At 43.6% G+C, this 23,556-nt stretch overlaps 1 protein-coding gene across 1 annotated transcript; it reads right to left on the bottom strand.

Annotated features, from left to right (window-relative positions):
- Positions 1-3,269: 3,269 nt before the first annotated feature.
- On the bottom strand, positions 3,270-17,551 carry LOC135876221 (amine sulfotransferase-like). Its single transcript, XM_065401420.1, has 5 exons — positions 17,395-17,551; positions 16,292-16,500; positions 13,502-13,628; positions 10,496-10,590; positions 3,270-3,530 (listed from the first exon to the last, which is right to left on the bottom strand). Exons 1-5 carry the CDS (start codon positions 17,534-17,536, stop codon positions 3,270-3,272), a joined length of 834 nt encoding a protein of 277 aa, XP_065257492.1. The 5' UTR covers positions 17,537-17,551.
- Between the last annotated feature and the right edge of the window lie 6,005 nt (positions 17,552-23,556).

Raw genomic sequence — 23,556 nt, 5'->3', positions numbered from 1 at the left:
CTCTCGTGAGCAGTCCATAAGTTCATAGAACATGTCCTCACGCGTCTTCTTCTTCCTCCTCCTAATCTGCACTAGCCTCTGGGAGTGTGATGCCAGGCTGGGTTGGGAGACAGTCGCAGATGTGTCTGTGGGAATGGGAAAAAGGGAGTGAATTCCTGAGACAGATAAATGAAGTTGCTAACAAAGAACATAGTCTTTCTCTGTGAACAACACCATGCACTGCACCTTTCACATGCGCACTCAGGACAAGGTCAAATTTTCGGCCCTCGCCTTCAGTGCCTGGGGTCTTGCAGTTGCGATCAGAGAAGCGTGGCAGGACACCTCTACTTTTGTTGCAGGAAAACATGGTAAGCCGTAGACTTGTGGCAGCTTAAAAATTTAATAGTAGCACTGGGCTCCTTTCGCACTGAAAGCAAGGCCACTCTCTGCTGGCAGCAATCAGGGAAGCATGAGCTCTGCCCCTGTCCCACCACCTCGCGGCTGTCCCAGGGAAAGATCCCTGTATGCTGCCCCTCTGCCGCCTCCACCGCGTGGCTGTAAAGCAGTCCCAATACTAACATTCCCCTCCCTAATTTAAAGCAGGGCGTCATGTGCGACATAACGCTGATGAGGATCTCGGAGAGCGAGAGGGGACGGATGCTTCGGGAGAGCATGCAGAAGCCAGGGCCGTATGCCGCCATGCTCTGCCGTGCGATGATCCCGGACTACTTAATAGACTCATGGCGTGGGAACGTGTCTTACCACGGTGGACCGAACAAGATCGCCCTGCCACGGAACCTGATGTGCATGCTTGAGCGGTACCTCCAGGAGAGCTATGCTGAGCTCTCCCAGGAGGACTCTCTGTCAATTCCCGGACATATTGACCGGGAATTGACAGAGTCTTTTCGTGTAACTGTACTGGAAGGGACTACAGAGTGGAGCGTCCTGTGGTTGCCTAATCATGAAAATCCGGACATTAATTGATTTTTTATACATAGTTGGGACTAAATAGTTGCCTAAGGCAAAGAAATCATGAACACCCAATTGCTGATATAGTTTATATTCCTGTTTTGTTATAAATAAAAGTTTCTATGTTTAAATGAGTGAATGAAAAGCCCATTCTTAACAATATAAATATTCCAGTTATGTTTAAATTTAAATCTTTAGATGTTTAAAGCACTCACTGCTTGATCCTTCCCCTGATTCGGTGTCCGGGGTAACGGCTGGGGACGGTTGGTAGGGGATCTCGGTAAGGGTGATGAAGAGCTCCTGGCTGTCGTTGAAATCAGCGGTGCAAGCGCTGTCGACTGCCTCGTCCTCCTCATCTCCTTCCTCATCTTCCCCGTCTGCTAACATTTCCGACGAGGAACCGGCCGTGGACAATATCCCATCCTCAGAGTCCACGGTCAGTGGTGGGGTAGTGGTGGCGGCCGCACCTAGGATGGAATGCAGTGCCTCGTAGAAACGGGATGTGTGGGGCTGGGATCCGGAGCGTCCGTTTGCCTCTTTGGTTTTTTGGTAGCCTTGTCTCAGCTCCTTGATTTTCACGCGGCACTGCGTTGCATCCCGGCTGTATCCTCTCTCTGCCATGGCTTTAGAGATCTTCTCGTAGATCTTTGCATTCCTTCTTTTGGAGCGCAGCTCTGAAAGCACGGACTCATCGCCCCACACAGCGATGAGATCCAAGACTTCCCGATCAGTCCATGCTGGGGCCCTCTTTCTATTAGATTGCACGGCCATCTCTGCTGGAGAGCTCTGCATCGTTGCCAGTGCTGCTGAGCTCTCCACGCTGTCCAAACAGAAAATGAGATTCAAACTGCCCAGACAGGAAAAGGAATTCAAATTTTCCCGGGGCTTTTCCTGTGTGGCTGGTCAGAGCATCCGAGCTCGAACTGCTGTCCAGAGCGTCAACAGAGTGGTGCACTGTGGGATAGCTCCCGGAGCTATTACCGTCGATTTCCATCCACACCTAGCCTAATTCGATATTGCCATTTCGAATTTAGCGCTACTCCTCTCGTTTTCGAGGAGTACAGAAGTCGAATTTAAGAGCGCTCTATGTCGAACTAAATAGCTTCGTGGTGTGGACGGGTGCAGGGTTAATTCGATGTAACGGCGCTAAATTCGACATAAACTCCTAGTGTAGACCAGGCCTAAGACAGACAGATCCCTTAATCAAAGTGGCTACAGTATGTAGAAAGCCAGAAAACTATGACAGCCTTTGTTTAAAATGCTGATGGAAATGTTATTCTCACTCACAGAAATGAACTTATGCTCTTTTGGTAGGCCAAGAGGAAGGGTTAGCTAAAGAAGACGTTTCTAATGGCTTATCTTGCTAGTCACCTGCCAGTTATTAATACTCATGAAACCTCTGACAGTGAATGGAAATCTTGCATCTGATGCACTTTGATGGTCCCAGTAAGGAGAATCACATTCATTCCTCAGTGCTACAGCTCTGGGTTCATTTTATTTATTTGGCTTCTAATTTGGGAAACTGTTACTTCGCAATAATGCCTATTTCAGAATCTCAGAAGCACTGCACTGAAAATCTGAAAGTCTTAGGAAAATAGATGAATTAAAAGGAGCTGGACACTGTTGTGGAAAAGGCTACATTTGATAACATGAAAACTGATCCCAGGGCAAAATGAGTCCTTGGTAGATGATCTCCTAGGAAAGGAGATGGTGGTCCTCCACCTTTCCCATTTCCATTCCAAGGCCCCACTCCCATCTATTGGGAACCCCCTCTCTTGTTCAGCAATATTGGAAAAGCAGGGTGGATGCTAACCCCTGATGTCTACTCATGACTGAGAACCTAAGATATAAGAGATCTCACATGCTAAACACCTATCTCCTGCTCTCTGACACAAGAATAATTTCTTAGATTTTATTTATTTGGCTGGATTCATGCTCTAAATAATCCCTGGAAACTATAGGGCACCTGAGCTGATCTGCCTCACCATTTGTGAAATTGCACAGTAACCACTAGACAGGATTGCTTTCAGTTTTCTCCTACTAATCACAGATTAAATTTTATAAATGGCACAAAGTGATTGTTACCATCCAAGAGAGCTTTTTAAAAAGTATTTTGTCAAAACATGTCACTGTGTATTTCCCTGCTCTGTTCTGTGGACGCTTACAATGTTGCACTCAGCAAAACAGTGGAAGTTTCTTTTCACCTTTGAGAAATGGTGCCTGGCGCTTTGATACCCAATGATAAACCCCAATCACAAATCATACTGCCACAAAGCCAATTCTTACCTAAAGGCAGAATGTTCTGCTTGTGACTGGAAGTCCTAGGCAGCTAGCTTCAACACGTCCTGTGCCAGGATCTGCAGGATTAAATATTTATTAGATTTGGCTGCTTCTGCCTTACCTTTCCAAAGAAAATGTCCTTTGCCTCGTTCCAGGAGATTGCCTTGCATGGACTCATAGTTTGCCCTGGGATCAGTTTTCATTTTATCAAATGTAGCCTTTTCCACAACAGTGTCCAGCTCCTTTTCATTTAGCTGCTTTCCTAAGAATTTGCAGATTTTCAGCACAGCGCCTCTGAGATCCTGAAATGAACATTATTTCAAAGTAACAGTTTCCCAAATTAGGAAAATAAAAGAACTAAATAAATAAAATGATAGAGTAAAGGATAATGGGATACACCTCTACCCCGATATAACGCGACCCGATATAACACAAATTTGGATATAATGTGGTAAAGCAGTGCTCCGGGGGTGCGGGGCTGCGCACTCTGGCGGATCAAAGCAAGTATAATGCAGTTTCACCTATAACACGGTAAGATTTTTTGGCTCCCAAGGACAGTGTTATATCGAGGTAGAGGTGTACTTAAATAAAGGAAACTGAGCATAGGGATATATCACTAAAGCATAAAGGTGATTTCTTATTTGGGACCTTCAGTCTTACTACATTACTTCATAAGCAAGATATTAATTCACTTTAAGAGGCTACAGCAGCATTGAAAACTGACAGGTGAGTAGCAAGTTAAGCCATTGCAAATTCCTCCGTCATTAGCCAACCCATCCTCATGGCCTAATCAAGAGAGAAAAGGCTCATTTCTGTGACTGTGATTACAACTGCTAGCACCATGTATGACAAAGGTTGTTATAATTTTCTGGGTATCTGTATTTTGGTCTGTCTGTGGCAACCTATTTTGGAAGCAGAAGGACCCCTGTTGTGTCCAGTTCTGGAGTCCACAATTCAAGAAGGATGTTGATAAACTGAAGAGGGTTCAGTGAATAGTCACAAGAATGATTAAAGCATTAGAAAACATGCCTTACAGTGACAGACTCAAAGAGCTCAGTGTATCAATGGCTATTAGCCAGGATGGGCAGGGATGGTATCCCTAGACTCTGTTTGGCAGAAGCTGGGAATGAGTGACAGGGAATGGATCACTTGATGATTACCTGTTCTGTTCATTCCCTGTGGGGCAGCTGGCATTGGCCACTGTCGGAAAACAGGACACTGGGCTAGATGGACCTTTGGTCTGACCCAGTATGGCCGTTCTTATGTTCTTATTTAATTTAACAAAGAGAAGGTTAAGAGGTGACTTGATTACAGACTATAATTACCTACATGGGGAACAAATATTTATTAATGGGCTCTTCAGTCTAGCAAAGAAAATTATAACACAATCCAAAGGCTGGAAGTTGAAGCTAAACAAATTCAGACTAGAAATAAGGTTTACATTTTTAAGAGTGAGGGTAATTAACCATTGGAACAATATTCCAGGGGGTCATGGTGGATTCTCCATCACTGACAATTTTTGAATCAAGATTGGATATTTTTTTAAAAGATCTTCTGTAGAAATTATTTTGGGGAAGTTCTGCGGTCTGTGTTATACAGGAGGTGAGACAAGATGATCACAATGGTCCCTTCTGGCCTTGGAATCTATGAATATATATATCAAGAGTTGGACCTCTTAATGGGAAGGGTCTTTCCTCGCTTTGTTAATCAGCCTTACTGCTACTATCAACATGCTTCCTGCTGAAGTCAGCAGAGAGGATGCAGCTGCATCACTACCTATTTAGCAAAGAGGTGCACTCAGATACTCCAGACCTTGTTTATAAAGTGTGACTAAAATCAGTTTAAAATTGATTTAGTTCAACCAGAACAAACCTATGTATGGACACTCTAAGTAGTTTAAATCTGACTTCTGCTAAGACTTCACCTGTGCTTTTGCGACCAGGGGCTGCTAACAGGGAGTTTCGCAAGGGAGTTCTCCAGGTGAAGGAGGAGCAATACAGCACCTTTTTGGGGTAAGTGGCTGTCTGTAGTCTGTGTTTGTTTGTGTTTGGGGGTTACTTGCTGTGTGCTGAGCTTGTGTTTGTCAGTCTGTTTGTTTGGTTGGTTGGTTGAAGGACCGTGTGCTGTGGCTGGCAGTTGGAAGCTGTGAGCTTCAAAGGAAGGTTTGAAAGCTAGAAGCCTCTTGTAAGTGGCTGAGCCTTAATCAGTGGACGGGGCATTCATACAGGCCAGGGCTTTATAAAGCAGCGCACAAGCGACCAGGGAGCTTTTGCGAGGGAGCTTTTGCGACCAGGGGCTGCTAACAGGGAGTTTCGCAAGGGAGTTTGGAAGGGGAGTGAGAAGGGGCGAGGGTCCCTTGCCGGTTCTATCTGTTTTCCCTTTATTCCCCTTAAAACCTAAAACTTCTTGCTTAAACAACCCTTTCAGCGGACAGGGGGCTGCAGACGGGAGTTTGACAGAGGGAGGCTTACGATGGTTAGGAAGACCCGCAACACCTGTGCCAGCACTGCTTCTGTCTCCTCCACCTGCGCCTGTAGCCAGACAGAGCGCCTGAGCATGGATGCTTCTACCCAGATCCTGGTGTGGTTTTGCAGAGACTGTAACTTGCAATTTCCACTTACTGATATCCAGGCTGGGGGGACCATCCAATGTGAAAGGTGCCTGCTGGTGGAATCTCTCAGGCAGCAGGTGGGAGAGCTACAGGAGGAGGTGGCTAGGTTGAGGAGCATCCGAATCCACGAGCAATTCCTGGACAGTGTCCATGTGGAGACAGCTGAGGTAGCTGTCCCAGTACACAGGACTGCTGATACACCACTGGTGGAGGAGGAGATGGCTCAGGGTGGACACTGGCAGCTGGTTACTTCTGGCAGCAGGCAGTGCTCCACCCCTGCTCCGAACCCTCCCGCCGTGGTAATAGGTAACCGTTATGCTCTTCTTGATACAGGAAAGAAGGAATCACCCCCTACAGTAAAGGAAGAGAAGCCTCGTACCCCTAAGGCTGGGAGGTCTGCTGCCACCACTGCGAATAGGAAATGTAGGGTAGTGGTGGTCGGAGACTCTCTGCTGAGGGGGACGGAGGCGCCCATCTGTCGCCCTGACATTTCATCTCGGGAGGTATGCTGCCTGCCGGGAGCCCGTATCCGAGACGTTACGGAGGCATTGTCAAGGATTATCCAGCCCTCTGTCTACTACCCCATGCTTCTCATCCATGTGGGCACAAATGATACTGCGCGGTGTGACACTGAGCGGATCAAGAGTGACTACAGGGCTCTGGGAGTACGGGTGAAGGAGTTTGGAGCGCAGGTGGTATTCTCTTCGATTCTTCCTGTCAAAGGTAGGGGCCCAGGCAGAGACAGATGCATCATGGAGGTGAATGCCTGGCTGCGAAGATGGTGTCGCCAGGAGGGCTTTGGCTTCCTAGACCATGGGATGCTATTTGAGGAAGGACTGCTAGGCAGAGATGGCGTTCACCTTTCGAGGAGGGGAAAGACCCTATTTGGACACAGACTGGCTAACCTAGTGAGGAGGGCTTTAAACTAGGTTCGATGGGGACAGGTGAGCAAAGCCCACAGGTAAGTGGGGAACATGGAGACCTGGGAGATGGGTTGGAAACGAGAGGGAGTGTGGGCTATATTGGCAGAGAGAGAGGAGGGTCAGGACAAAACTGGGAGGAAAGATCAAACCAGTATCTTAGATGCCTACATACAAATGCGAGAAGTATGGGTAATAAGCAGGAAGAACTGGAAGTGCTAATAAATAAATACAACTATGACATTGTTGGCATCACTGAAACTTGGTGGGATAATACACATGATTGGAATGTTGGTGTGGATGGATATAGCTTGCTCAGGAAGGATAGACAGGGGGAAAAGGGAGGAGGTGTTGCCTTATATATTAAAAATGTACACACTTGGACTGAGGTAGAGATGGACATAGGAGATGGAAGTGTTGAGAGTCTCTGGGTTAGGCTAAAAGGGGTAAAAAACAAGGGTGATGTCATGCTAGGAGTCTACTACAGGCCACCTAACCAGGTGGAAGAGGTGGATGAGGCTTTTTTTAATCAACTAACAAAAGCATCCAAAGCCCAAGATTTGGTGGTGATGGGGGACTTCAACTATCTGGATATATGTTGGGAAAATAACACAGCGGGGCATAGACTATCCAACAAATTCTTGGACTGCATTGCAGACAACTTTTTATTTCAGAAGGTTGAAAAAGCTACTACGGGGGAAGCTGTTCTAGACTTGATTTTAACAAATAGGGAGGAACTCGTTGAGAATTTGAAAGTAGAAGGCAGCTTGGGTGAAAGTGATCATGGAATCATAGAGTTTGCAATTCTAAGGAAGGGTAGAAGGGAGAACAGCAAAATAGAGACAATGGATTTCAGGAAGGCGGATTTTGGTAAGCTCAGAGAGCTGATAGGTAAGGTCCCATGGGAATCAAGACTGAGGGGAAAAACAACTGAGGAGAGTTGGCAGTTTTTCAAAGGGACACTGTTAAGGGCCCAAAAGCAAGCTATTCCGCTGGTTAGGAAAGATAGAAAATGTGGCAAAAGACCACCTTGGCTTAACTACGAGATCTTGCATGATCTAAAAAATAAAAAGGAGTCATATAAAAAATGGAAACTAGGACAGATTACAAAGGATGAATATAGGCAAACAACACAGGAATGCAGGGGCAAGATTAGAAAGGCAAAGGCACAAAATGAGCTCAAACTAGCTACGGGAATAAAGGGGAACAAGAAGACTTTTTATCAATACATTAGAAGCAAGAGGAAGACCAAAGACAGGGTAGGCCCACTGCTTAGTGAAGAGGGAGAAACAGTAACAGGAAACTTGGAAATGGCAGAGATGCTTAATGACTTCTTTGTTTCGGTCTTCACTGAGAAGTCTGAAGGAATGCCTAACATAGTGAATGCTAATGGGAAGGGGTAGGTTTAGCAGATAAAATAAAAAAAGAACAAGTTAAAAATCACTTAGAAAAGTTAGATGCCTGCAAGTCACCAGGGCCTGATGAAATGCATCCTAGAATACTCAAGGAGCTAAAAGAGGAGGTATCTGAGCCTCTAGCTATTATCTTTGGAAAATCATGGGAGACGGGAGAGATTCCAGAAGACTGGAAAAGGGCAAATATAGTGCCCATCTATAAAAAGGGAAATAAAAACAACCCAGGAAACTACAGACCAGTTAGTTTAACTTCTGTGCCAGGGAAGATAATGGAACAAGTAATTAAGGAAATCATCTGCAAACACTTGGAAGGTGGTAAGGTGATAGGGAACAGCCAGCATGGATTTGTAAAGAACAAATCATGTCAAACCAATCTGATAACTTTCTTTGATAGGATAACGAGTCTTGTGGATAAGGGAGAAGCTGTGGATGTGGTATACCTAGACTTTAGTAAGGCATTTGATACGGTCTCGCATGATATTCTTATCGATAAACTAGGCAAATACAATTTAGATGGGGCTACTGTAAGGTGGGTGCATAACTGGCTGGATAACCATACTCAGAGAGTTGTTATTAATGGTTCCCAATCCTGCTGTAAAGGCATAACGAGTGGGGTTCCGCAGGGGTCTGTTTTGGGACCGGCTCTGTTCAATATCTTCATTAACGACTTAGATATTGGCATAGAAAGTACGCTTATTAAGTTTGCGGATGATACCAAACTGGGAGGGATTGCAACTGCTTTGGAGGACAGGGTCATAATTCAAAATGATCTGGACAAATTGGAGAAATGGTCTGAGTTAAACAGGATGAAGTTTAACAAAGACAAATGCAAAGTGCTCCACTTAGGAAGAAAAAATCAGTTTCACACATACAGAATGGGAAGAGACTGTCTAGGAAGGAGTACGGCAGAAAGGGATCTGGGGGTTATAGTGGACCACAAGCTAAATATGAGTCAACAGTGTGATGCTGTTGCAAAAAAAGCAAACATGATTCTGGGATGTATTAACAGGTGTGTTGTGAGCAAGACACGAGAAGTCATTCTTCCACTCTACTCTGCTCTGGTTAGGCCTCAGCTGGAGTATTGTGTCCAGTTCTGGGCACCGCATTTCAAGAAAGATGTAGAGAAATTGGAAAGGGTCCAGAGAAGAGCAACAAGAATGATTAAAGGTCTTGAAAACATGACCTATGAAGGAAGGCTGAAAGCATTGGGTTTGTTTAGTTTGGAAAAGAGAAGACTGAGAGGGGACATGATAGCAGTTTTCAGGTATCTAAAAGGGTGTCATAAGGAGGAGGGAGAAAACTTGTTCACCTTAGCCTCTAAGGATAGAACAAGAAGCAATGGGCTTAAACTACAGCAAGGGAGGTCTAGGTTGGACATTAGGAAAAAGTTCCTAACTGTCAGGGTGGTTAAAGACTGGAATAAATTGCCTAGGGAGGTTGTGGAATCTCCATCTCTGGAAATATTTAAGAGTAGGTTAGATAAATGTCTATCAGGGATGGTCTAGACAGTATTTGGTCCTGCCATGCGGGCAGGGGACTGGACTCGATGACCTCTCGAGGTCCCTTCCAGTCCTAGAATCTATGAATCTATAAGCTAGGTGAAGTTGTTAAGGAGTTAAAAGTTGGCTGAGCTGGTAGAAAAGTGAAAAACTAGTTTCTAAAAAAAATTGGAATTTTGAAGAGTTGTGTACTTTTCAAAGATTTCACATAGATATCTTTATTGAAAACAACAAAATAGTTATTAAAATATTTTATTTACTAAAAACCAAGCTTTGAATAGACAGTGCAATAAAATATCATTTTTCACAAAAAAATTACAAGAAGATCTTCAGTTTTGCAAAAAATGCCATTTTGATAAAACATCGTTAGTTCTAAAAGCAGTTTGAGAAGCTCCTTTCCCTTTAGGATGCCTGCGGGGATGGGTTGTGTAGCAGCCATCCTGCTATGCAGAAAAGGAAATGAAGTAAAGCAAGATTATTATCTTTTCTAACTGTACTCACATCCAGCAGATATTCTTCATCAGGAAGCAAATGATACCTCTTGTGACTAAGTGAATTAGGCTCCTATGTGCTATTGAATGTCAATGGGAGTTAAGTGGCTAACTTACTTTGGTGCTTCTGAACATCTCACCCTATGGTTCTGATTCTTCCACCCTTACTCACACTGAGAAGTACTTTTTCAAGTACTGGCATTGAAATCAACGAGACTCTTCACAGAGTGAAGTACAACTCAGTGTGAGTAAGGATAGCAAAATCTGACTGAAAAATGGAGGCATTTTATTTACTGTTTCTTTCAGATATAAAGTCATTGACTGGTCTCACCTTCTTCATCTCTTCATAGGTGAGGAAGAGAATATTGAAGTCATCCCTGTGGGTGTACCAGCCTCTGACGTGATCCAACCAGGAACCAGCCAGTACTTATGAAGGAGAAAAATTATAGAAATAAACGTTAATGATCTCAGACAGAAAAACCTTCAGTTATTGACATTTTTGCATCCTAATACTCTCACAAGAACAGCTGCAGAATCAATGGAGCAGACTTGCTTTTTTCAGCTTCTCTTCCCTCTGCTGTTGGGGGGATATTTGGCTCACAGAGATTTTATTCCAGTTCCTGTTTTTATTCCCAGCCTTATCCTGGATTATTTTTTGCCTTAAACATGAGATAAAGGCCAAGCGAAGTCCATCTTCTAATCTAGGGGTCTGAGGACAAGTTTTGTTTTTTCCACAAACAGACAGACCATTACGTGATAACTAATACAAGTTGTACTGTTACCTCTAGAATCCACTAGCACCATAGAATGGTACTTGCACCCAGCACAACATATTTGCACTTTTATGTCCTGGATTATTTACTTATAGATAATATTTTCCATTGCTTTTGATGGATTAGTGATCACAAACCTAGAATTAAATTGATAGATTCATAGATTAAAAGATTCTCTGGCCAGAAGGGACCATTGTAGTCATCTAGTCTGACTTCCTGTCTAACGCAGGCAATAAAACTTCCCCCAAATAACTCCTAAACATATCTTTTAGAATAACATCCAATCTTGATTTAAAAATTGTCATTGATCGAGAATCCACCATGACCCTTGGTAAATTGTTACAGTGGTTAATTACTCTCACAGTTAAACATTTATGCCTTATTTCCAGTCTAAATTTGTCTAGGTTCAACTGCCAGCCATTGAATTGTATTATACCTTTATCTGATGGATTGTTCCCCATGTTCCCCATGTAGGCTTTTGACATCTGGGTACCAGTTTTTGTGTTACTAATACACTTCTTCATTATCCTGTCTATGGAAATGCCAAACAACAGCAAAATAAAATGCAGCCCTGTTTCACATAAGTGTCCAAAATGAACCACTCTGTTTTCAGGTTGTTCACTCTTATAGAGCAACCTTGCATCTCTGTACATGGCCGGGGTGGTGTTGACGGGGTTAGCTGGAATTTCGCAGGACTGAAGAATATTCCACAATGTATGCCTATGCAGACTGTCAAATACCTTTTGAAAGTCAATGATATCAATGATGAAGGAAACCTGAAATTCACTGAATTGTGCTTGGTGTCTGACTTAGTTCCTGCAAGCACCCCGTTCCCTTCTAGAGACATACAAAAGAACCATGGAATTTGACAGATGGAAAAACAAAAAAAGAAATCAATTGCATTGGCATCAGTTTGAGATTCAGGTCATCTGTCCAAGATGCAAGGGCACATCAAGCCACAGATGACAGGAGCATCCAAAATCTTTGCATTGCCAAACAGAAATTAAAACTAAGAAAGACCAACTTTAAACAGAACGCAGCAAAGAAATCAATGATATAAAACTGAAAACAAAAGTGTGCTCTGAGAAATTCCAATGTGAACTATGGAACAGATTTGGGGTACTGACAGAGGCAGAGGAAGGTGAGATAGAGATTGGACCCGAAGAAAACTGCACAGTGCTCTGAGACAACGTGATTCAAGCTGCAGCAGTCACAGCCTGGTATCAGCACACACACAGAGCAAGGATTGGATAAGCCAAGAGACCTTGCATCTCAACAAGGAAAGAAAAGCACTGAAAGGAAAACTCCTGAACGCTAAGACAAACGAAATACTGCAAAAAGCAAAGGAAAAGTACAAGAAAGCAGACAACACAGTGAAAAGTGTGGACATTTCAAACAGGAAATGGGCCAAGAAAAAGCCAAGATGAAAAAAGGCTTACAACTGAGGTGTAACAGAACGACAGATGGGCAGAGCATTTCAGACAAGTCCTCAACAGACTCAGCCCCAGCTCAACACCAGATAGTGATGAAACATGTGAACATAATCTACTTGGCATTAACATTGATGCAACAGAGATGTCAGCAATACAGGCTGCAATAAAGAAGCTGAAAAACAACAAAATGGCAGGTGATGATCAAATAGCAGCAGAAAAGCTAAAAGAACTTGACCCGACTACCCTAATAAAACTGACAGAACTGTTCTAAGTTCAGGAAGAAGAGACTCCTCCTGACAAGTGAAAACATGGAATCGTTGGCAGAGTACCTCAAAAGGGTGATCTCACTGACGGCAATAACTGGAGAGGAGTCACACTACTCTCTGTTGTAGGGGAAATCATCTGTAGTGTGGTTCTATGCAGGACAAAAGAGGCAGTGGATTCAAAGCTTAGGGGAGAAGAGGCTGGATTCAGGCCCAAAAGATCCTATGCAGATGAGATAGTCTCACTAATTACCATAATAGAAGAATGTGTAGAATTTATTTTACTATGTACTTAAATTACCAGTGTGCCATAAGCTGCTTTAGTGAGAATGTTGCATTGTCAGAGATATTAAGAGAGAACTCAGGAGCTAGATAGGTTACAGCTGAGTCTTTTGGCTCCTTGGAAGGTATAAGTAGTGGTTTGGAATTGCCGGATAGGCATAACAGTTGTGGAAAACTACTAAACCAGAAAATTAACAGTAGAAAACTACTTCTGTGTGTTCTCTGCATAGCGCTCATCCTCATCTCCTCACCTGTGTGATCTGAGCACCTAAGTGGAGTTGAAATGTATTGAAATCTTCATTGTTCGGTTTCAGAGCGAACACCCAATTGAGATACATGAGGCAACTTGCACTTTATTGGTGCAATGCATGTGCCTGTGCAGCTCCCCTGGACTACCTTTGCACAAAATCTCTATTATGAGCTGTGAATAATACTGCATTCACTGCCACCTTAGACCCCAGGTTGTGAGGTGGGGGCCAGGATTTTGACCAGCTCCGCCTTCTACGTAATTTACCCACTCAGATAGTTTATTCAGGCTGTGGTCAGTGAGCAGGGCTTAGCCTTTTAGCAGTAAATGAAACCTTACCTTTCCCAGCTAAAAACCTCTCCAGAAAAATATTAAAATCTGGTATTGTCTCAAGCATGACTGAAAAGTTGGAAAAATGAAAATAGGAAACCGCAACATCCTTCGGGTTTCTGGCTACATAAATAACCTGCAAGGTAAAAGGAGTGACAGTCTCAGTTATATTAAAGCAGAGGTGGGCAAGCTACATCCGGCCCTCAGGACCGTCCTGCCCAGCACTTGAGCTACCGGCCAGGGAGGCTAGCTGCCGTCCTGTCCCCTGCTGTCCCCCCTTCCCCTGCAGCCATGCTGCCGCGCGGGCAGCATGGCTGGCTCTGGCCAGTCGGCGCAACTTTCAGTCCTGCTGCTCTGAGCGGCATGGTAAGGGGGCAGGGAGGTTGGATAATGGGCAGTGGGCCCTGGGGGGCAGTCAGGGGACAGGGAACAGGGGGCAGTTGGATGGGGCAGAGGTTTTGGGGCAGGGTGGTCAGGCGGCATGGAACGGGGCTGGGGGGTTGGATAGACGTGGGAGTCCCGGGGGGCCTGTCAGGGGACGGGGGGGAGGTGGTTGGATGGTGTGGAGGTTTTGGGGGGGAATGGTCAGGGGACGGGGAACAGGCGGGTTTGGATAGGGGGTGGGATCCCAGGGGGGCAGTTAGGTGCAGGGAGTCCTGGGAGGGGGCGGTCAGGGGACAAAGAGCGGGGGGGTTGGATGGGTCGGGAGTTTTGAGGGGGGCAGTCAGGGGGCGGGAAGTGGGAGGAGGCGGATGGGGGTGGGGGGCCAGGCTGTTTGGGGAGGCACAGCCTTCCTTACCCAGCCCTCCATACAATTTTGCAACCCCGATGGGGTCCTCAGGCCAAAAAGTTTGCCCACCCCTATATTAAAGGGACACAATTAACCAAAAATATGTGTTCTTATTTGCTATTGCTGCAAGTAACACTAAAATCATTGTATCTGAAAAGAATAAGTACTTTAGTAAATAGTTTATCTTGATTTAAATGAATGGGATTTTTTGTGTGTCTTTGCCAGCATTTTCTGTACATTCCGTGGAATTATTGCGCTTCCTTAATTCTAAAGACCCTCATGCACATGCATAACTGTCTACATGTGATAGTACCATTGACCTCAATGGGATTACTCACTGTTGTAAGGTTAAGAACATGAGTAAGTGTACTTAGAATCAGGTCTTCAAGTTATTTCCAGTTGTTTACATGGGTCTTTCACACAGCAAGAGAGGAGCAAAAACATTTAAAAATCATGGGAAATGTGATAATAAACCACACAAAAATTAACAGGGAGTGCAGTTGCAGGTGTACTATCTGAAAAGAATTTAAACTTTAATAAATTCATTTGATTTTGAGTTCCTTTTAAATACAAACACTGTTAAGTCAACAACAGATATTTAGTTGTTTGTGTTGTGTTTGGTTTATTGGTAAAAGTATTTCAGTAAAAAACATATCCTTAAACATGAATCCTAGTAAGCATGAATTTACTGCTCTTTCAAAAAAAATTGCAGCTTGAGATATTTTTAGAGAATTGTAATGGATACAATGTTTAAAAAGTAATGTTAACATGCATTGCTGCACACCTCAACCAATTTCTCCAACCATTTGGAGCTGAGAATTTCTGGAAAGCCACACAGACAGCTAAGCCATATGGTGGTGCACACTAAGAACAGCCAGCCAGAAGCCATGAAGAGAAAAACTCCCTACACCAGCAACATGTTCTTAAAATTGTGAAAATCTACATAAGCCCTGTAAAATATACATAAGCAATACAAGATTTTCCAATGTCTGTAGTTAAAATTGTGCTATGTGCAGCTTAGGAGATGTTGTTGTTCCATTTACTTTTACTGTCCCTGTAACTTTAGGGAATTTTCTGCCTGGAAAACGGGGCTGAGCTATAAAGCAAATCAAGAGGAAGGTTCCTATGGATTGAGAGGTTGCACTGATGGAGCTCATGTGGTGCAAGCTCTGCACCACACATCTGCTCATTTTATCATAGGTGTTACTGCAACAGAGATAAGGAAGCTGCAAAGGTGACTGGGAAGGGAGTCTCCTGGGGAAGTGGGTGCACAGCACATGCCACCTTTCATGGGAGATCCGGGTAGCAATGTAAGAGATTGGCATCGCTTCCACAAGGCAATTCTCACAGGCCAGCACCGCACACCTTCGGTGTGAATGACTGTCTGTTTAGATTAAGGAAAGCAACACAGCAGGGCGGGGCAGCCATCTCCATGAGAGAGCGCTCGGTGCGAATCCCTGACCCTGGGAGATCCTTCCTCTTGAGCTGCATCTGGCACAGTCCACACCCCTATCATTAGCAAGAAGTTTCCTGATATTAAAAGATGCAGGAGACGTAAAACATGGATAACATAAGAGCTTACAGTTACATAGCTACATGCCCCACAACAAGAAAAACACTGTAATTTACAATATAACATGCAGACTGTAATGATCATAACCCATCACTAACGCCCCTTTTAGGGGGAGCTGTCATGATGAGGAAGAAGCAGCTCCGTTTCAGAGGCCAAGAACAGCAGTTCCATGAAAAATGGGATCTCCACTGAAACTGGACACTGAAGTCCTGAGGTCTTGATTGAACTTGTTTTCCCCCCTTTGGCTGGGTCTAGGGACATGGAATGGGGCTTTGGAGGAAGTGAGCCCCATCCCCATGCAGGGGAGATTTGCTTTTGGAAGGGTTGTTGTGGGAGGACAGACAGTCTGGCCCAGAAGATTTAGACTGATTTATTGGTGAAAGCTACCAGTTTTCCTGAGTAATGTTAATTAAATTGTAAAAATAGTATCACCTACTTTTGCTCTCCTGTTCCTCAGATCTCTTGGAACTAAATAGTAAGGCAGGTGAGTTGTAAAGAGACGAGGTGATGGACGATGGACATAATCCATATTATGTGCGTTATACTCCAGCCATGGGACTCTGGCTATTATTATCATATTTTCTGTTCCATCCCGATGGCCTTCATGATAAATAAAGCTCAAAATATTCTGAGTCCACACAGTCCCTTGGAAAGAAAATAGCCTTATTTGAAACAGCTTTGATGCTAATTTTATTTGTAATGTCATGTAATAATCTGCCTTAATCACAAACTCTTCAAAATTGTGTCTCATTTCACATTATAAATGAAGTACAAAAATTTGTGTTAAAGGGAGTCTATAATGCAGCAGGGATGAGAATCCAAACAGCTTTTTGTACATTTTAGTATTAAAAAACCTGTATCTATCTATGTGCTGGTCGATCGATTTTTGGGGCTTTTTAAAAAATGGGCTCCTATTACCCCGACCCGATTTTTCACATTTGCTGTCTGGTCACCCTAATTACTACAGACTATTTTTCACCCTCTTATGTAGCCTCAGTGCTGCCACATGACTGTCCAGTACAGTAATAACCAGTGGATTCACTGGCCCTATCCAAAGCACCCTGTATACTGTTGTTCTGAGAGTTTTTAAGTACCCCTATTCCACCCCCGCAGTGGAAGAACACCAGTGCTACTTCAGGCCTCATGGAGAAGGCTCACACTGGTCTGTCCTTTCTGTGCATGTTACATGACATCTCAGCGATACAAGGAATTCTCTATTAAGAAGTGCCAAGGGTTCTTTAGTGACCAGATTTGGTCAGTGCCAAAAGCTGTGTTACAATGTTTAGTATACAATGAGGTAAAGAGTCCTTCTCTCTGAGCTTGTCACAGAGGAGTTGGTTCTGCTATATTATAACTTCAGCTGCAAGTAATTCTCAAACCTCATAGGCTGGAAGAGGTGCTATTCTTGTTTTAAGAAAATATATACTGTGAAGTCTGAGAACAAAAATGTTGATCACTTAAGTACATGTAGTTAGTTCGGCTTGAATACTCTGAAGGACTAGGATCAATCTGGGGAGGGAATCAAGCAATCAGTCTTACCCGATTTTGGATAAGTAACAACAAATACATCACTGTCTCTAATTTCAAAATCCTCTAGTGAATCTATGTATTCAGGTGTAACATGGCCTGGGTGGAAATAAAAACCTTTATGTTTGAACAAAAATTCTTCTGATGGCTCCATTGTTAATTCAGTTTCATTCACATGTCAAGAATCTGCAGGTTAGAAAACATAATTTTATATCATTTTTATTTTGGTGTTATCTATCCTTCAGGACAAAAATTTCAGTACAATATAAACAAAACAGATCCCTTTTTGATAGGAAAATGTATATTAACAAAAACAGCAAACTGAATGACAGTATAGAAATGGCACTTTTAGGGACTGGCATGAGAACAGAATATCTTTTGCAGCTAAAAGTGCTGTGTAATACATTGTCTTTGAGTTATTTACTTGTACAAAGTGTCTGGTATTGTTAGGCACCAATATTGCTTTAACGAATTATCTAACTTCACAGAATCCATGTAAATGGGCACTTAAAGTCAGAGCTACTCAAGAAGCTCACCACAAAGTCCAGTGCTTTCCAGTCCTTTTGCACAACCAGAGTAATGAGGCTGCATTCCAATTAATTTTGTGGCTTGAATTTTGTTCACACCATCTTATTATTTCTGATGCTCTCTCTCATATTTCCCTGTTTAATATGTTTCTCCAAGTCCCTCTTGTCTAGTAACATAAGTTCAGCAAAATAGGAGGGAGGGAGAGGAAGTTTATTTTCTCTCAAGAGTTTTCTTTGATTTTATTTTTGGCTGCTATATTTTATAAGGTTCTTCACCTGTAAATCAGTGGCATCATGCCACATATGTGCCAGTGGAGCACATTGGTTACATCCCTTCCAACAGATATTAGAGAGACAATGAAATGGGAGTAAAATAACCTTCTAGAGGATTTCACCTCATATGTCTGGTACAGTATTTGAGTTGGAACAGGTTTAAGAAATCTCCATGTAGTTTACCAGATTAAGTGAATTGATACCCAGGTCTCTCTCTTTAAGGCTTTCCAATAATAGATGTCTTTTTTTGTGGTATACAACTAACAAAGAAGAGTAGGTATGTGGGGAAAAAAGCCCTTGTTAGTTTCATTAGACAACATACAAGGCTCAATAAGAATAATTGCACATGCGAGTTCAGTGACATGACTTAGGTCTGGCCTACACGACAGAGTTAGGTCCATGTAAGGTAGCTTATATGCAGAGGCCCTGACATCCTGAGTTCCCGGGGGGTGCTCGATCCCCACTCCATTAGGTTCACTGGGGGAAGGAGACCAAAGCCCTGAGGTAAGTGGGGAAGTGGGATACTGTGAGGAAGCACGAGCAGGAGAGCGCAAGGGGGAGGACTCCTGCCTCACACTGAGAAAGCAGGATGATCAGCGAGTTATCTTAAGTACCTATACACAAATGCAAGAAGCCTGGGAAACAAGCAGGGAGAACTGGAAGTCCTGGCACAGTCAAGGAACTATGATGTCATTGGAATAACAGAGACTTGGTGGGATAACTCACATGACTGGAGTACTGTCATGGATGGATATAAACTGTTCAGGAAAGACAGGCAGGGCAGAAAAGGTGGGGGAGTTGCATTGTATGTAAGAGAGGAGTATGACTGCTCAGAGCTCCGGTATGAAACTGCAGAAAAACCTGAGAGTCTCTGGATTAAGTTTAGAAGTGTGAGCAACAAGGGTGATATCGTGGTGGGAGTCTGCTATAGACCACCAGACCAGGGGGATGAGGTGGACGAGTCTTTCTTCCGGCAACTAACAGAAGTTACTAGATCACAGGCCCTGGTTCTCATGGGAGACTTCAATCACACTGATATCTGCTGGGAGGGAAATACCGTGGTGTACAGACAATCCAGGAAGTTTTTGGAAAATGTAGGGGACAATTTCCTGGTGCAAGTACTGGAGGAACCAACTAGTGGCAGAGCTCTTCTTGACCTGCTGCTCACAAACAGGGAAGAATTAGTAGGGGAAGCAAAAGTGGATGGGAACCTCGGAGGCAGTGACCATGAGATGGTCGAGTTCAGGATCCTGGCACAAGGAAGAAAGGAGAGTAGCAGAATACGGACCCTAGACTTCAGAAAAGCAGACTTGACTCCCTCAGGGAACTGATGGGCATGATCCCCTGGGAGAATAACATGAGGGGGAAAGGAGTCCAGGAGAGCTGGCTGTATTTTAAAGAATCCTTATTGAGGTTGCAGGAACAAACCATCCCGGTGTTTAGAAAGAATAGGATATATGGCAGGCGACCAGCTTGGCTTAACAGTGAAATCCTTGCTGATCTTAAACGCAAGAAAGAAGCTTACAAGAAGTGGAAGATTGGACAAATGACCAGGGAGGAGTATAAAAATATTGCTCAGGCATGCAGGAGTGAAATCAGGAAGGCCAAATCACACTTGGAGTTGCAGCTAGCAAGAGATGTTAAGAGTAACAAGAAGGGTTTCTTCAGGTATGTTAGCAATAAGAAGAAAGTCAAGGAAAGTGTTGGCCCCTTACTGAATGAGGGAGGCAACCTAGTGACAGAGGATGTGGAAAAAGCTAATGTACTTAATGCTTTTTTTGCCTCTGTCTTCTCGAACAAGGTCAGCTCCCAGACTACTGCACTGGGCAGCACAGCATGGGGAGGAGGTGACCAGCCCTCTGTGGAGAAAGAAGTGGTTTTGGACTATTTAGAAAAGCTGGACAAGCACAAGTCCATGGGGGCGGATGTGATTGCAGAGCCACTGGCCATTATCCTTGAAAACTCCTGGCGGTCGGGGGAGGTCCCGGATGACTGGAAAAAGGCTACTGTAGTGCCCATCTTTAAAAAAGGGAAGAAGGAGGATCCAGGGAACTACAGGCCAGTCAGCCTTACCTCAGTCCCTGGAAAAATTATGGAGCAGGTCCTCAAGGAATCAGTTCTGAAGCACTTAGAGGAGAGGAAAGTGATCAGAAACAGTCAGTATGGATTCACCAAGGGCAAGTCATGCCTGTCTAACCTAATTGCCTTCTATGATGACATAAATGTCTCCGTGGATGAGGGGAAAGCAGTGGACGTGTTATTCCTTGACTTTAGCAAAGTTTTTGATATGGTCTCCCACAGTATTCTTGCCGGCAAGTTAAAGAAATATGGGCTGGATGAATGAACTACAAGGTGGATAGAAAGCTGGCTAGATCGTCGAGCTCAATGGGTAGTGATCAATGGCTCCATGTCTAGTTGGCAGCCAGCATCAGGCAGAGTGCCCCAAGGGTCGATCCTGGAGCCAGTTTTGTTCAATATCTTCATTAATGATCTGGAGGATGGCATGGACTGCACCCTCAGCAAGTTTGCAGATGACACTAAACTGGGAGGAGTGGTAGATAGGCTGGCGGGTAGGGATAGGATACAGAGGGACCTAGACAAATTAGAGGATTGGGCCAAAAGAAATCTGATGAGGTTCAACAAGATTTCGGTGCAGAGTCCTGTGCTTAGGATGGAAGAATCCCATGCACTGCTACAGACTAGGAACCGAATGGCTAGGCAGCAGTTCTGCAGAAAAGGACCTAGGGGTTACAGTGGACGAGAAGCTGGATATGAGTCAACAGTGTGCCCTCATTGCCAAGAAGACTAACAGCATTTTGGGGCATTGTCAGCAGATTGAGGGATGTGGTCATTCCCCTCTATTTGACATTGGTGAGGCCTCATCTGGAGTACTGTGTCCAGTTTTGGGCCCCAAACTACAAGGATGTGGAAAAATTGGAAAGAGTCCAGCGGAGAGCAACAAAAATGATTAGGGGGCTGGAGCACATGACTTATGAGGAGAGGCTGAGGGAACTGGGATTGTTTAGTCTGCAGAAGAGAAGAATGGGTGGGGGGGGATTTGATAGCTGCTTTCAACTACCTGAAAGGGGGTTCCAAAGAGGATGGATCTAGACTGTTCTCAGTGGTACCAGGTGACAGAACAAGGAGTAATGTTCTCAAGTTGCAGTAGGGGAGGTTTAGGTTGGATATTAGGAAAAACTTCTTCACTAGGAAGGTGGTGAAACACTGGAATGGGTTACCTAAGGAGGTGGTGGAATCTCCTTCCTTAGAGGTTTTTAAGGTCAGGCTTGACAAAGCCCTGGCTGGGATGATTTAGTTGGGGACTGGTCCTGCTTTGAGCAGGGGGTTGGACTAGATGACCTCCTGAGGTCACTGCAAAAGGGCTGGTCTAGGGTGGTCACTCATATGCAGGAGTTCAAGATTATAACCTTTCTACAAATCTCAAATTCTAGCACTGATGTGTTGAATGGCATCAGGCCAGCCAGGTGCAACAGTTGTACACGTATACAAACCTGTTTCTCCCTTAACTTTTCCATCCACCTCTGCTGACACAGCAAGAACTATCAACTACCAGTTAAAAGCCCCATCATGATGATGATATTGTAAAACAAATGATGGCTTAAATTACATTTACTTTCATCAGTCAACTCTTTAACACACACTGTTGTTGTGACTTCTTTGTTGAATAACCACACACACAAAAAAAGCATTTCAGGATCAAATTCCCATGCCACTCAGCTTATTGCCAAAGAACAGTGATGGAAAATATTTCCACTGCATACAGTTCACTGCTGAAGCTTATAAGATATTTAATTCATTCACAGATTTACTGATGGAGATGTTTTAGTAATATGTTATATAATAAAATAATATTTACCTTCTCTGCTCTATTTCTGCTGCTCCAAGACACAAGCCCACACTGCTGCCTTCCACTTGAATAGACAAGACTGATATTCACTCCTAGAAAGGGGAGAATACTTTCTTTACAGCTGGTGTGCAACCTGATTGGAGTTTTATGTTGCTATGTTTGTTTTCTTTTCTTTTAATCTCTTCCAACCTTTGACCTGAAGTCTGACCACTAGTGAAAGATTACCAAACAGGGTAGTTCTTAGAAACGTGAAAAGAATTCAAAATATCTGAATAAAAACATGGTAATATGACTCAAATTCCCTGAGTATGTCTGAATTAAATAACTCAACAGTAAAACTATTCAAATGATAGTATAGTAGTTTTCACTTTCACTCCAACTTTTTTATACCAGCAGCATCATTAAGGAAGGCAGGAGAAATGGAAAGAGGAAAAAAAAGAGGCGGTGAAGTAGATCTGAGAGTCATCAACATAAAGATGGCAGTTAAAACCCTATCGCTGGAGCATTGGATTAAACAGTAGAAAGGAACATTTCTGCTAGGGTGGTTTAGGGATTGGGAAGATCTCCATAGGGAAGGCATTGCCTACCCCTGATTTTGAGTAAGATGTCAGTGTCATCTGCTGATATGTATAAACTGGCACTAAGCATACCTCTGAGGCTCAACCCTGTGCCCACTGAAAACTATTGGAGTTTTGCAGTTTACTTCAAAGAGAGACATTTCAGGCAGACATGCCAAACCCGTGGGGAAAAAATGCAGAAATTGGGCTTGTTTTTGGCTTAATTGGCTTGTGAGTTGCTTGTTGGCTAGTTTTTGGCTTGTAGCTTGTTTGGCTTGCAGCTTGTTGCTTCTTTTTTTTTTTTATTGGCTCCCGGCATATGGGGGCAAGAAGGAGCAAGGGGGTGGGGTGGGAGTCAGGGTTGCACAGCAGGCCCATCACAGTCCCAGACTGCATGTCGGGGGGATCTAGTCACATAGAATGTTGGGGTTTTTAGGGATTGGCTTGTTTTAAAATGGGATTGGCTTGATTTTTGGCTTATTGTGAAAGTTGGGGTGCTTATTTACTACATGAAAGTTGGCAACTGTGATTTCAGACCCCAAATGACAATTTTAACTCCAGGGTCTCAGAACCCACAACTCCCACTTTCTTTTAGTCTGGAATGACACTAAAAAGACGCCATTTACTTAAATCATCTGTAAGACTGGAGAATGTATTTCACATGATCTTACAGAATTGACATGGGAGTGTGTGGTCATAATTAGGTTTTCCAGTCTATTCTAGTTTTTCTGAGCTTTTTCTTTCATTTTCTTGAAATATGGAATTTCCTTGAAGTTCCCAAAAAATAAGATGTGGGTTTTGGGTTTTTTTTTTTTTTTTTTTTTTTGCTTTATTCATAACTGCACTCAAAAACAAAACAATGTAAAACTTTAGCGCCTTCAAGTCCACTCAGTCCTACTTCTTGTTCAGCCAATCGCTAAGAGAAACAAGTTTGTTTACATTTAGGGGA

This window comes from Emys orbicularis, chromosome 3 (genome assembly GCF_028017835.1).
Source record: "Emys orbicularis isolate rEmyOrb1 chromosome 3, rEmyOrb1.hap1, whole genome shotgun sequence".
In the NCBI taxonomy this organism is placed as follows: Eukaryota; Metazoa; Chordata; order Testudines; family Emydidae; genus Emys; species Emys orbicularis.
Note: the sequence above shows the minus strand (reverse complement) of the source record. Positions and strands in the feature narration are given on the sequence as shown.

Excerpts from the sequence above, each read along its gene's own strand:
- LOC135876221 (XM_065401420.1), bottom strand. The coding sequence starts at position 17,536 with ATGGAGCCATCAGAAGAATTTTTGTTCAAACATAAAGGTTTTTATTTC. Across the intron at positions 10,591-13,501 it reads GAGGTTTTTAGCTGGGAAAG|TACTGGCTGGTTCCTGGTTG; the intron begins GTAAGGTTTCAT and ends CTCCTTCATAAG. Across the intron at positions 3,531-10,495 it reads CCTATGAAGAGATGAAGAAG|GATCTCAGAGGCGCTGTGCT; the intron begins GTGAGACCAGTC and ends TGTTCATTTCAG.